Source organism: Protobothrops mucrosquamatus, unplaced genomic scaffold, assembly GCF_001527695.2.
Source record: "Protobothrops mucrosquamatus isolate PMUCROS unplaced genomic scaffold, P.Mucros_1.0 scaffold_284, whole genome shotgun sequence".
NCBI lineage: Eukaryota > Metazoa > Chordata > Lepidosauria > Squamata > Viperidae > Protobothrops > Protobothrops mucrosquamatus.
In genome coordinates, this window is record NW_015386360.1 from 384,960 (window position 1) to 400,715 (window position 15,756).

Sequence of the window (15,756 nt, forward strand, 5' to 3'; positions counted from 1 at the left end):
ACTTATTATTGTGTTTTACATGACTGTGGCAGCATCCTCATGGTCACATGATCAAAATTCAGATCCTTGGCAATTGGTTCATATTTATGATGGTTGCAATGTCCCAGGGTCAAGTGATCACCTTTTGTGACTTTCTGACCAGCAAAGTCAATGAGGAAGCCAGATTTACTTAGCAAGCATGCTACCAACTTAACAACTGCAGTTATTCACTTAACACATGTGGCAAGAAAGGTCGTAAAATGGGGCAAAACTAATTTAGCAACGTTTTTGCTCAGCAACAGAAATTTTGGGGCTCAGCTGTGATCATAAGTCGAGGACTACCTGTATTGATAAAATAGAGATGGGAGTACCGACAGGAAACTTTAAATATCCAAAAGTAATAATCATTCTGACCAAAAGAAATACAAGCCAAGTGTGCAAGGTTCTTTTAAGCCCAGTCAAGTTGGGGGTTGAATAAATCTGGGTAAGGGGAGTGAAAAATGATATTACCAAAAAGCAATTGCTATAACAGAGAATGCACCTTCTTTATTAATCCAAATTTGTATTTGCAGATACATATGTAAATATACAGCAAACCATTGATTTACATAGACATCTTTATCAACTGAATTATTTTGAAGAACAAGCGTTCACGAGCATTGAGTCCCCAGATAAAATCCAAGTGGGTCCAGTCTGACCAAGAGCGATGATAAACCAAGTTAACAATATGAGAAAGTAAGAGCTCTATATCTTCTGGGTCTGCAATTGTGTCCTGTCCCCCAGACCACACTGCAATTGGTACCACCATGTCTTTTATTTGATATGAAGGAGGAACTCTCTAGAAAGTAAAATCATAATATTGATAATTGTAATGCAGTGTTGATATTGAGTCACAATCACAGACTTCTGGAAATAGTTACATTTTTCATATGGATCGGATGTTAATTGTCATTTAAATGCTATGATGGGGATGAGAGGAGACAAGAGAAAGAAGATGAGACTGAAAAGATTATTTTTATTTACTCTTTCATTGTTATTTCCATTGTTTGTCATTGTTATCTTTCATGTCCAATGGAGGAATTCATAGTATCTCCTTCTTTAAAAACTATGTTTTTTTGAACATTGAGCGCTATCTAACAAAATGAAATTTAATGGCGAAAAAGTAAGATTCTATATATAGGCAAGAAAAACCAAAGGCACAGGTACAGTAGAGGTGGTACCTCATTCAATAGTAGTAACCAGTGCTTTTTTTCTAAAAAAAAAAAAAAAAAAAAGGTGCCGGAACTCACACACATCATACAACCCACCTTGCCTACCCTACAAGGTTCCATCCAAAAAAGGTGCCAGAACTCCATTCTGGGCGTTCTATGAGAAAAAAAGCCCTGGTAGTGACTGTGAGAGGAATCTTAGTCCTAGTAGATAATCAGTTAAATATGAGCCAGCAGCGTGCTGCCAAAAAACCAACAAAGTTCTAGGCTGCATTAACAGAGGGGTAGAATCAAGATCACGTGAAGTGTTAATACCATTTTATAATGCCTTGGTAAGGCCATACTTGGAATACTGCATCCAGTTTTGGTCACCGTAATGTAAAAAAGATGTTGAGATTCTACAAAGAGTGCAGAGAAGAGCAACAAATATGATTAGGGGGCTGGAGAGTAAAACATTGTTGGAATTGGATATATCTAGTTTAATGAAGAGAAGGACTAGGGTGACATGAAAGCAGTCTTCCAGTATCTCAGGGGCTGCCACAAAGAAGAGGGAGTCAAGCTATTCTCCAAAGCACCTGAGGGTAGGACAAGAAGCAATGGATGGAAACTAATCAAGGAGAGAACCAACCTAGAACTAAGGAGAAACTTCCTGATAGTCAGAACAATTAACCAGTGGAACAACTTGCCTCCAGAAGTTGTGAATATTACAACACTGGATGTTTTTAAGAAGAGATTGGACAACTATTTGTCTGAAATGGTATAGGGTTGAGATGTGTTTGAATATTAGTAGCTCGAGTTGGTAGTTGGGCTGTTGATTTGATCTCTGAGCTTGGCAATTTGGCTGCAAACATTTTGTCTCCACTTGGGGGGACATCTTCAAAGCGCACTAAAGATGTTCCCAAAATGGAGATGAAACATTTGCAGCCAAATTGCCAAGCTCGGAGATCAAACCAACAGCCTATGGTATAGGGTTTCCTGCCTGAGTAGAGAGTTGGACTAGAAGACCTCTAAGGTCTCTTACAGCTCTGCTATTCTATTCTGTTCTGTTCCGTTCCATTCCATTTCACTCCACTTCACTCCACTCCACTCCACTCCACTCCACTCCACTCCACTCCACTCCATTCCATTCCATTCTAGTATCATAGCTGGTTGTGTTCATGCATAGCTGTATGTGTGCATTCCTTTTAATAGAAAAGAGCAATAATAGCAATAGACACAGTGAAAATATTCCCTAAGAAGGCAAATATAAATCAAAGTCATAAATCAAAATACCTTTATCTAAGCAAATCACCTTTATATAAACAAAGTACCTTTACATAATCAAAGAATCTTTTTTAAAAAAAATGGGTATAGCCATGTCAAAGTTAAAAACTATACCCATGGTGTTGGTTTTTAATTACCATATTTGGGGTATTTTTTTACCCAAGTCTATTATAATACAGGCTCTTGATATAATATTCTAATTATTTTAAACCATTGTAATTATTTTCCAAAAGCTTTCCTACTTACCTGTTTATATATCATCTGATTTTTGTTCCCATAATCAAAATAGCGGAACATTTCTGTATCCAGTATCTATCAAAAGCATCAGAGAAAGCATTGGATACTATATACAGTATATCCCCATATCTATGATTATGATTATAGTAAATCCAAAGAACAAGAACTAAACAGGAAAAAGGAAGAAATACAGAAATACAATGATATATATTTTAATATTGGGACTGGGATCTAAAGAATTGTTATTTCTCATTTGTGATCTAAGAAACTTCAGAGGAAAAGGGAAATGTGCTTTAGGTAAAACAATAAAAATATTTATTGAAATCAAGAGAAGGTGTTTAGCACTTGTAAGGAAAAAAAATATTGACCTTGATAAATAGAACTACAGCTTGCAGCCTTGGTCTTGATAAATAGATCTATATTTTAAATACTTCTAGCTGAAGACCACTTATAGGACAAACATAAAATTTAAGTGAATAATGCAGACATAACATTCCTTAATATGATAACCTTTCAAACTCTGGTGCTCTTCTACGGCATTGGACCATAAATCTCATAAAACTTTGAATAATATTTGTAGATTAGTACATCCAGAAAAATGCAAAGTTGGGACAGGCAGCCTAGACAATCCTGGAAATTATCAACATCAGAGCCAATGTTATATCTCAGGGGACCTTGATGGTTAAAATCACATACAATTTAACCAAAGTTATTAAAGACATTATACCTGTTTCCAGTGTAAGACGGTTTTAACTGATGTTCTATCTGGATAGTGAGCTGCATATACATCAATTCGGCTCTGTAGAGATTTGACAAGTCAGTGGATTTTTTTTTTTTAAGAAATCAGACAACTGGTGAAAGGAAATATTTACTTGCATTGCTCATTTTTCAAAGAAGATATAACATCCTACCTTTAGCAGAGTAATAGGTTTTGTCATCACCTTATGTAATCCTTGGGTTATGATGGCAATTTGTACTGAGAACTCTGTCAGTAAGTGTGATATTGTGTGACTGTGCCATAAAAACACAGCTCACTTTACACTTGCATAAATCTCATTGTCTCACACCCAACAATGAAACTCCTCCAGATTGCCCACCGGCTCTGGTGTTTAAAATAAGAAAGTGTATCAACCCCCATAAGCTAGGTACGGTTTCGGGTTATGATCCACCTTACCTGGAATGCTAAGATCTTGGCTGAAATAGTTTCAGCTTTGAAATTAATCACATTTGTTTGTGTCTTTTCAGGGGTCAGAAATGTTTGAATGTTGTTGCACATGAATAAATCAAGAATATAGCATTCTAGAATTTTGTCGGCTGTATTCATTTGCCAGAAAGATTTTATTTACAACTCTGCTAAAAGACATATTAGACACATCATGAACTTTGCTGATTGCTTCATAAAATGACCATTTCCTGGCTGAATGCATGAGTAGGGAAATATTTATAAAATGCACAGTACAATTCAATATTATGTTTCCAGTCCAATGTACATTATCTTAATTTGGCTTATCATTCACAAAAGACTTCATTATTAAGTATTCTTATTTTATCTTTATGATTCATGGGGTTAGATCACTCTCATGAATGTGTAACTGGGGGTGGGTGGAGGAGGAAGGATTTAAATTGTTAGCATACTCTTGATCTATATTGTCTTCATGGTTCCTTCTCCAGTAAAGTCAGAAAAAAGCAGAACAACAGTTATTCACTATTATTTTTCATAGATTTGAGCTCTTAGTACAATGCTATATCCTGGCTGCTATAAACTGTAGTGTTTTTTTAACTAAAACACCTCACTTCTCAGCCATTTCAGCTACCAGTTCAAAAGCTGGGCTAGTTAACTAAAATAGCACCATACCCTAGTAATGTCAAAAATTGGGAAAGTTAGTCCTATTGGAAATTAAGTAGCCTTTAAGGAATGAAGGACTGAGCCAGATTGAGACGTTTCAGAATGGGCTATTCTGAGCTTCCCGTCTTTCTTTTCATTGTACCCAAATTGTACATTGTAGCCGAAATACTGAAATGTTAAAGTTACTTTGGGGATTATATTCTATAGGCCAGCTTTACTGATAGAATGAAATCTATGAGCCATCTGATTAATGTGAATATACATCCATGGATGGATGGGCTCCTTTGTGGGGCCTACACAAATTATTTCTGTTGCCTTTTTCCTAAAATATTCTCAATTTTTTAAAAAAGGTGTAGCATTTGAAAAGGGGGTGAGTGGGGGGAAGCAAAGGATTCCATTCTTTGAAATCTTACTTTTTGCCTTGATGATGAAACCTTTGTAAAATTTAGAGAAACACAACCCAATACCACATTCAGAGAAATATATTTCATAGGAAGACTTACTTACCATGTTTAGATTTGTTGCATTATAAGTACCAGGTAAGAAAATGAGATGTGAACATAATTGATGCATAAATTCAATTGTGCATAAGTTCTTCATGAAGTATTTCATAGGCTTGTGAGTAAACATAAAATCTTTGTTGCCTAATATTTGCTGTAAAAATAAGAAGTAAATTAACCATAGATGATGATGATGATATGTAAGGCATGCTAAGCTCATCTGGTTCCTACTGAGTTTTCAGCCAGCAATATTTAACTTATGCAAAAATTTCACTGACTATATATTACAACATGTAATTGCAAACAAGAGCTAGGTCAGTGCAGCAGTTAAAGGTCCTGGACTGGGAGTAACAGACTTGAATTCTAGCCCTTCATGAAGCATGAAATCAGCTTTTTCTCAGTTTTTTTCTTCATCCTGGAAGAAAGATTTCCAACCCTCCCTCTCTTCCTCCCTCCCTCCCTCCCTCCCTTCCTTCCTTCCTTCCTTCCTTCCTTCCTTCCTTCCTCTATACTCCTGTAGAACTTGGGGATGTTTCAGATTTTGCCCATGATGCTCCATATATTTCCAAAGTTCCAGGCTTCATCCACTTGAACAGGATTGGAATTGCCCAGATCACAGAATAACAGAGTTGGAAGGAACCTTGGAGGTCTTCTAGTCCAACCCCCTGCACAAGCAGGAGACCCTATATCAGGGATGTCAAACTGCTGGTCCGCGGGCTGGATGTGTTATGCGGAGGCCGCGCCCACCCAGCTCCGGCAATGTGAAAAAAGTTGTGATACGTCGTGACATGTCAAGTGATGTGGCAAGTTTGACACCCATGCCCTATACCATTCCAGACAAGTGGTTGTCCAGTCTCTTGTTAAAAGCCTCCAGTGATGGAGCACCCACAACGTCTGAAGGCAAGCCATTTCTCTAGTTAATTATTCTCATTTTAGGAAATGTCTTATTAGTTTTAAGCTGCTTTTCTCTTTGATTTGTTTCCATCCATTCTTTCTTGTCTTGCTTTCTGGTGCTTTGGAGAATAGCTTGACTCCTTCTTCATTGTGGCAACCACTCAAATATTGGAACACTGCCATCAGTGTCAGCCTTCCTTCCTTTCACTAGACTAGACAAACTCAATTCCTGCAACTGTTCTTCATATGTTGTAGACTTCAGTTCCCTAATCATTTTTGATGCTCCTTTCTGCACTTCTTCAACATCTTTTTTATAATGTGGTGATCAAAAAAATCTGATACCCTAGAAGATATCATGTTTATTGAAGAAAGTTAGAAAGCCATAACTAGAAAAAATTGAGCAACTGCACTTTTTCAGATATCAATATGATTTATATAGAGACAACATTCCAACTTTGTTGCTTTTCCTTTTCCTCCCTGCCTTACATAAAGGACTACACAACTCCAGTTTTTGAGGTGGGCTGGTTTACATCTGGCCTTTTTGCATTGCTCAGAATTACTCTTATCTTGAATAAGCCTATATCTAGCATGTAAATAAAACTCCATAGACAGGAAGATTAGACCAAATAAATAAACATCTTGTCTACTTCCCTATAATTCTTAGTAAATTTAAGGCGCCCTTCCTATTTCAAATGTATCTTTACTCAGTACAGAATAAATTTACAATACGCTGCAACAAAGAACAATCAAAATGTGTCGGTTGACTAATGATTTGTTGTGCTGTTAGTTGAATGAATGCATATACAAAGTTCACAAAATATGAGCCTATATCTAGCGTGGCTAAATACCATATTCATCTTTGTGTTTTGTGCAAAATAATATAATAAAAATGATAGGTGCCTACTCTAATTCTTATTGGTATGTGGCAGTTGGAACCATGGTGACAGCAATTTGGGAATGTCTTAATATTTTTTTTGTCATCTTTCCTTTTTCAGTTCCATCAGTCATAAAATAATGATTAATGAATTAATACCTTGAATGGATGTTGAGGAAAAGAGGACAACAATCTCAATAGAAGATCTGGGACATGTGTAACATAGATCACAGGAGCTAAGGCAAGGAACATTTTGATTTTATGAGATAGTTCTGGCATGGCTGAAAATGCTATGAAGCCTAAGAGGAAAAAACAAGAAAAAAAGTGGCTATTTAGAGCTAAGTAGAATCTATTAGTAACCCATTGGCCTAATTTCATGTTGTATTCAGATTCATTCTGAAAGGTCTCTGGAAGTTGTAGGTTTCATTCCTCTTATTAAAAAAGGTCTAATTCCAAGAAAGTATGAAGAAAAATAAAGGGAAGAGAGTACTGGAAGAAAGAAAATGGAGGAGGGAGGGAAGAAAGCCAGTATTGTCATATCTCAATATGTTATTGAGATATAGTCTCTCAGAATATATTATTCCAATGGAAATACAGCTCTAGTCAAAAATCAAGGGCTGTGCTTTCTTTCGCTACAATTTGTTGAGGGACTTACTGCATGATAATGGTTACTGGGATTGAAGCACATGGTGGCCCTGGAAATATCTTTCAGTTAACCCCCTTTCCCTGTGTTTTCATTTTAATTCATCTTTCTTGACAACTTAACTTAACAGGCTGTTGGGAAAATAACAGATTACCCTAATCAACCATCTGAATAAATCCCTCATAATTAGGTTTGGAAGGTCCCTGTGGAGTTGTGAAGTAGTATACATGTTCCTTCAACTCTAGACTGCCATCATTGTCCTAAGTAACTTTAAGAGAGAGAGAGAAACAGGATTTATTTTGTTTTCAGGCTATTTTTAAACATTACCAGATAAGATTGTAGATGTAGCTTCTTGTGATACTATGTAAGAACTTTTACATTATTACCAAGAGATAGACAGAGACAGAAAAGGAGAAAGAGAAAGAGGGGAATAAAAGAGAAAAAGAGAAAAGGGTTTTAATTTCATCATACCAATAGTAGCGCCTTGAGAATGGCCAACATAATACAATTGTTTCTTTTTAGTTTTCTTCAAAATAAAGTTTATTGTTGCTGGAAGATCATACATGGCCATTTCATGGAAACTGAAATGAAATAGTAAAAATTGTAATTGTTAATAAATAAGTAAACAAATTTCACTTACCGTGTTTCCAAACATTTCAATAAAATCTGCCTTCCACCCCTAACTCTCAAAGCCAGTCCAGAAGGATACCATAATTGATAGTGTCAAAAGCCACTGAGAGAATAAGGAGCATAATCCTTACCCAAATTAGCCTCAGGTTATCAACAAGCATGACAAATGCCATCTCCATACTTAATCTCAACCTAAAATCCAATTAAAATGGCCCAAACAATGTGCTTTCTTCAGAGTTCTCGGTTTCCATCACTTTCCTTAAAATGAGAATACTGGCAACCACTGGATTCAGCGATCACTTCTTGAGACATGGATCCATCATCACTTCTTTTAGGGCTGATTGAATCACCCCTTCAGTGAAAGAGGTTGACATCCTCACCATCCAGGAAGGAGCTGGATCTAACAAGCATGTGGTCAAGCTAGTAGACTCCCTTTTAGTGAGTCACAGGATCAAACTTCCTTCAGGCAACCATACAAGATTTTGCCTGGAACTGATCAATCAGAGTCCAACCCAGAGTTATCTTATCTGTCATATAGTAAGACTATTCCTCGCAGTGGACCTGGAGATGATCCTTCAGTCCTAGCAAAGACCAGGTCACCAGGTCATTGGGCAGCTACCAACAGATGCAAAAAAAAGCAAGAAAAAAGAGCATTTCACTGGCCTTATTGCCATGATGCAATCTCTAATATGGATTATTACTTGTGCTCAGTTGGATTGCAATAGCTCAGCAGACCCTCGAGAAAAACTGTAAGCTCCCTTGGAAAGCCCTTTGGGTCCATCAATCACCTGGAATTGGTTAATCTTTGTGTTGGGGAGCCAGTGTGATTTAGTGGTTAAGGTACCAGGCTAGAAACCAGGAGACTGGGAATTTTATTTTTGCCTTAGGCAATAGGCATGAAATCTGGCAGGGTGACTTTGGTCCAGTGACTGTCTCTTAGCCCAGGGTTCCCAACCCCCAGGCTGCAGCCCACTTCTGTGTCTTGAACCTTTCAGAACAAGACTGCAAAAGTAGTTTGGTGAGAGCAGGCATGTGCTCCATTTGCACTATTGGTAGGAGTGCATGCCTGTTGCTTGCCTAAATAGAGCTGCACATGCACACATGCTTGCGCACCGCATGCACAGATATATAATTTAAAAACCAAGCTCCTTAGCATTAACCCTGAAAACCATACATTAGCAACATGTTACTAATATAGCTCAGTATGGGAATAGAGTTTCAAACTGTGACTCAAACTACCTGAAATTCCAAAAATCCTCTTGATCCACTGAGAAACTCCGGTGCCTTTGAGACCAGCTTGTTCCTCTGCTGTTTCCCAGCCAAACATCACAGTTTTCATCCGCAAGTATAAAACCAAGACTGTTGTTGGCCATGTTCTCCACCCAGTGACTGGCTTCTCCAAAAATGCCATGTTGCAAAAAGACAACAGGCTTTCCATCTGTAGATTATATTTTGGATTATATTTTTTAAAAATAAAATGTTACAGAGTTGAAGTTTCAAGCCATGGCAACAAAACATTTTAAACAAATCTTACATTTTTCTCAAACATTTATAATACAGGTAATCCTCAAGTTATGACAGTTCACTGGCGACCGTTCAAAGTTAGGACATAGCCCCCCCCCAAGTACTTATGACACAGTCCCGAAGTTATGAATGTTGCAGCACCACGGCAGTGGTTCACCTTTATGAACAACCACACAAGTGCTGCAACATTTGCCCTGCCTATTTCTCCCCCCCCCACACACACACACTGGGTCTGCACAGGCACTGGGCTGTGAATACTCACCTTGCGAAGACCTAGCAAGCCTTCAATTTCTTGGCCTGCTTTGATGCTTCAGGCCTTTGGTGCATTGGCAGAGAATGGAGGCCTAAAGTAACACAAGATCACGTGAGATCAGTAGCACGAGATCTCACGGTACTTTAGACCTTTGTTCTCTGAAAACAGAGGCTATAAAAAGAGGAGCGGGAGTTGCACTACATATCTGCAGAAATGCACATGACTCAAGACAAAATCTCTCCAGAAAGTATATGGGTCAATATAAAAGAAAACAAAAGTGACATTGCCATAGATGTTTATTACAGAACACCCAACCAACCAGATGAAATAGATGAGCTCTTTGCCAATCAACTAACAAATGCCTGCAGGAAGCACACCACAGTAGCAATCGGAGACTTCAACTACCCAGATATCAACTGGGAGACAAACTCTGCAGTGAGTGGGAGATCAAACATATTCTTAACCAACCTGACAACTTTGTCACTCAAAAGGTGGAGGAGGGAACTAGACATAAAGCTACACTGGACTTAATCCTTACAAACAGAGAAGAAATGATAGAGGGAATCGAAATTACCGGAACCCTGGCCAAAAGTGACCACGTCATAGTAGAATTTAATATAATGCAAACACCAGCAATAGGAATCAATCCAACCAAGGTCCCAAACTTCAAAACAGCCAACTTTAACAAACTAAGAGAGAACCTAGAAAAAATCCCATGGATGAAAATCCTAAAGGGGAAAACAACCCAGGAAGCATGGGAAACCCTGAAAAATGTGATCACAAAAGTCCAGGCCAGCACAATACCACTGAGAAAGAAAAACAAGAAATCCAAGAAGCTGATTACCAGCAGACAGCCAGAGCATGCAAAGACGAAGTCAGGAAAGCAAAGGCTCAGAATGAACAAAGGCTAGCAACAGAAATCAAGGACAATAAAAAAGCTTCTTCCAACATATTAACAACAAGAAAAAATCAAGGAAACTGTAGGCCCACTAAAGGGAGAAGATAGCAAAGAAATTACAGGCAACAGTGTGTCAGTCTTCACACAAAAAGATACTACAGCCCAACACAAAAACAAAAAAAAAAACACTGCAAAAGACATACCAGAAACAAAAATTAAAACAAGCAAGAAAATGGTAAGGGAGCACCTATTCAACCTTAATGAATATAAATCACTGGGACCTGACAGGCTACATCCCAGAGTTCTGAAAGAGCTGGCAGAGGTTATCTCAGAACCATTGCATCACATCCTCCATAAATCCTGGAGCACCGGGGAAGTACCAGAGGATTGGAAAAGGGCTGATGTGGTCCCCATCTTCAAGAAAGAAAGAAAAAATGGACCCAGGAAACTACAGACCAATCAGTTTAACATTAATACCTGGGAAAATCCTAGAAAACATTATCAAAAAACAGATCTGTGAACAACTAGAAGTAAACAAAGTCATAACTAGTAACCAGCATGGGTTTGTCAAAAATAGATCATGCCAAACCAATATCATCTCATTCTTCAAAAAAGTGACTAAACTAGTAGACCAGTGAAACTCAGTGGACATAGTATACTTGGACTTCAGTAAGGCATTTGACAAGGTAGACCACAACCTACTCCCTAGTAAACTAAGAAAAGGTGGGACAGACAACATCACTACCAGATGGATCTGTAACTGGCTAACAAACCATACTCAACAAGTAGTCCTCAATGGCACTACATCCACATGGAGAGAAGTGGATCTTAGGCTCTTCAATATCTTCATTAATGACTTAGATGAGAGAATAGAAGGGGAACTCATCAAATTTGCAGATGACATCAAATGAGCAGGAGTAGCCAACACCCCAGAAGACAAACTCAGGATCCAAAAAGATCTTGACCAACTTGAACAATGGGCCCTATCCAACAAAATGAGTTTCAATATGTAGAAAAGCAAAGTCTTACATTTAGGCAGGAAAAACCAAAGGCACAAATACAGATTGGGCGAGACCTGGCTCAAAAACAGTAACTGTGAGAGGGACCTTGGAGTCCTAGTGCAGGGCTTTTCAACTTTTTCACAGATTGTACCACTTTAGGACATGACAATATTTGAGTACTACCAGTGCTTAGCAAGGTGTCAAAAACTTGATGACTAAAAAAAAAGAGGGGGATTTTGGGTTTTACTGATTAGATTCATTTGTTGTTATAGAAATGGCTAGTTTATGATATTATGGAAAAGTAAAAAGTTGAGGTTCAATGTTAATGCTTCCTTCTACTGCAACAGAGGAAGTCTGTTCTTTTTCCCTTCTTCCCCTCACTTCCCCCCCCTTTTTCCTCCCCACTGTGTCCTACTATTTGCTTTTGTATTTTTGTATTTTATTCTATAATCTAATAAAATATTACAAACTGTAGAAAAAAAGAAAAAAGTACCAGTTTTAATTTCTTCGGTGGCTGTTCCTTTGCTGAATCACTTTCCCTTTGCACTGACAAATGTATGATGAATTTATCCATGTTTATTAATATGCACCACTACCAGTTAGTTCAGGGGTCTTCAAACTTGGCACTTTGAAGACTTGTGGACTTCAATTCCCAGAATTCCTCAGCCCTCATGGCTGGTTGAGGAATTCTGGAAGTTGAAGTCCACAGGTCTTAAAATTGCTAAGTTTGTAGACTCCTGAGCTAGCTGGTTTGCCTGTCTGAGCTCTTCCACAGTGTGGTAAGAATGCACCCCCCCCCCAATCTCTTCCCTGTACGCTTAAAGACACAGGAATCAAGTGCAAAGCAAGAAAATAAAGAAACACAAATTCCGTTTTTTTTCTCTTTATGCTGTCTCAGGCGTGTCACGTGTCACAATGTTGCAATTCTAGACTGAAAGGCTCCCACAATTGTGAAAAGCTTTAGCTTTACATTAAGCCAGTTTACCTTCAAAGAAAACTTTCTAAAAGCCACAGATAGATTCAATTAAAGGGGGTAAAACTAATTACATTTGTTTAAAGGGATTAAACCTTTTATGTTGTCTTTTTCCCCTTCCCCCACCCAAACCACGTTCTTTTATAGCCTCTCCTCTCTTCCCCCCCTTTTCTTCAGTTCACCTCCAGCTCCGAGCTGCTTCCGGAAGCATCAATCAGCTGGAGCCAAGTTCCTGGGGCTTCTGCCAAGCCCAGATAGTCCTGCAGCTGCAGCTGCCTCTCCCTCAGGCTTGGCTCACTTCGGCTCATTCCCCTCCCCTGCTACACTTGGCTAGCAATCACGTACCACCTGCCATGTGGCAAAGTACTACAAGTGATACGCGTACCACCGGTTGAAAAGTCCTGTCCTAGTGGACGATAACTTGACTATGAGCCAGCAGTGTGCAGCAGCAACCAAAACAGCTAACAAAATCCTTGGTTATATAAACAGAAGAATAGAATCAAGATCACAAGAAGTACTATTACCGCTTTATGAAACCCTAGTAAAACCACACCTAGAATACTGTAGCCAATTTTGGTCATCATACCACAAAAAAGATGTTGAGAGTTTGGAAAAAATTCAAAGAGCAACTAAGATGATCAGGGCCTGAAGACTAAAACATACGAAGAACGGCTACGAGATTTGGTTCTGGCTAGTCTAAAGAAAAGAAGAAATAGGGGAGACATGATAGCAGTGTTCCAGTATCTGAGGGGCTGCCACAAGGCAGAGGGGGGCAGGTTGTTCACCAAAGCACCAGATGGAAGGATGAGAAACAACAGTTGGAAACTGACCAAAGAGAGAAGCAGCCTGGAACTAAGGAGAAATTTCTGACAATGAGGACAATCAACCAGTGGAACAGCTTACCCCCAGAAATCATGGGCACTCCATCACTAGAGATTTTAAAGAAGAGACTGGATATCCACTTGTCTGAGACGATATAGGTTCTCCTGCTCAGGCAGGGGGCTGGACTAGAAAACCTCTAAGGTCCCTTCCAGCTCGATTTTATTCTGTTCTATTCTATCTGTGGCAAAAAGCTTTGCAAATGGAGAGAAGGCCTGAAGTACTGAAGCTTTCCCTCTGTTTGCAAAACCTTTTGCCATCTTTGCAAAAAGCCTTTGCTGCCAAGAACTGCAAAGATGTTTTCTCCCTCTGGGCCTCCATTTCCTCAAGGCCTCTGCCGAGAATGGAGCCCAGGAGGGATGCACACGTGCTCCTGGTCTCTGTTCTCAGTGGCAAAGGCTTTTTGCAAAGATGACCTGAACCTATAGGGATGCAATCTCTCATCCCTCCAGGCCTCAGCAAGCCTTTGCTCAATGTGAAACCATAGTAGAGAGGCTGCAGAGGAGACAGCTCCCTTGATCATCAAGATCTATGTAAGGTAAATGACTCGGTGGAGCAGGATGGGGGGAAGGGGGAAACATGAGATATCTCAGTGGGGCGGGGGGGGGGAGGACTTGGGTGGTCAGAAGCACTAGGCCTCCCCCTTGGCCTTCCCAATTCTGAGACACCTCGTTCACTTAATCACCCACACGTTTGATTAGCAAATTCCTGGGCGAAAGCAGGGAGTGATCACATTCAAGTTACATGATTCACTCCTACAAATCCTCAGGTTAGGAATATAATTGGCAGGCTCTATTACATTCATAACGCGAGGATTATCTGTATTGTAATATTTATAATTAATAATTTTATTAAGTTTTGTTCATATATTATTGAATTCTAGACAACATTATCCAACCAAATAACCAAATTGCATGGATCTGACCATTCATTGCAAGAGAGACTTATTTTCTAATATTACCCATGAGGTACATATAATAATATGTTTTGGGACCCAGATGTTTCTGAAGTTGATTCCATTTTAGTATGTTAAATCTTGGGAATGTACATGTATCCTTCTGCATTGGCATAGCTATTAAACATTTTATATCAGCTTGATAGATCCAAAATTGACTTTGATTTAAAAAAAAAAGAGATACCTATGTCTGCAATGTTTTTTCTTCCCCGTGGAATTCTGTTTATTGTCAGATAATAGCCATCCGCTGTCAAGACTTTATATTCTTCACTTGGGTAGCCTTGATGAGAAATCATCTGACTCTGGGAGAAGAAAACAATTAATTCTTACAGTACATAAGATTGAAGATTTTTTTTTTCCTAAAGCTAAAACCAAGCATCAGCGGGTGGATCATGTACAACACAAGATCTCTCTCTCTCTCTCTCTCTCTCTCTCTCTCTCTCTCTCTCTCTCTCTCTCTCGCACACACACACAGAGACAGACAGACAGACAGACAGACCCAGACACACACAGTGATAAAGAGATGGAAAAGACCAGACTCCATCAGGAACAGATCTGGATTTGTATTCACTGGGGAAGGAATACTGCTGTTTTCTGTTAAAATGAGCAATGCTGAAATGGTGATCCTTAACAACAAGTATGTAAATACGTGTGTTGAGTAGTATTAATGGTGATATAATTTTTCTTATACCAGTAACCTTGATTGCAGTCTTAACTAGGAATTCTGACCAGTGTGATATCAACATTACACAATGACCTAGCTCTTTGGAGAAGACTCGAGTACTTGGAAAGCTGGAAGGAAAGAGGAGGAGAAGATGATCAACAGTAGGGTAGATGGACTTAGTTACAATGGCAATAGGTGCACTGTTGGAAGACCTGAAGAACCAGTTTGTGACAAATCATCATGGAGAAAATGTGGTTGCTAAATGTCAACACTGATTTGATGGCACACAATCAATAAATTGGTATCAATATATTTTGAGGTTGGGAAAGAATGGTGTTGATTTAGCCACAAAGGAAAGAACAAGTGGTCAATATTGTTACTCAGGAGTATGTTTCTACTTCATTATTTATAAAATATAGATCATATAACTTACAACATTCATATAAACTTCAGGATTCACATGTTTTTGTCCGATAAGTTCTTCATAGCCTGTCAATCCTCGTATTAGGTATGCTAATACAATAATCCTATACAT

The 15,756-nt window shown here is 38.7% G+C and overlaps 1 protein-coding gene across 1 annotated transcript; it reads right to left on the reverse strand.

The window, feature by feature from the left end:
- Positions 1-557: 557 nt before the first annotated feature.
- LOC107302727 (lysosomal acid lipase/cholesteryl ester hydrolase) lies at positions 558-15,756 on the reverse strand. Its single transcript, XM_029287285.1, has 9 exons — positions 15,655-15,756; positions 14,742-14,859; positions 9,314-9,512; positions 7,916-8,025; positions 6,961-7,100; positions 5,041-5,187; positions 3,415-3,486; positions 2,697-2,762; positions 558-817 (listed from the first exon to the last, which is right to left on the reverse strand). Exons 1-9 carry the CDS (start codon positions 15,754-15,756, stop codon positions 584-586), a joined length of 1,188 nt encoding a protein of 395 aa, XP_029143118.1. The 3' UTR covers positions 558-583.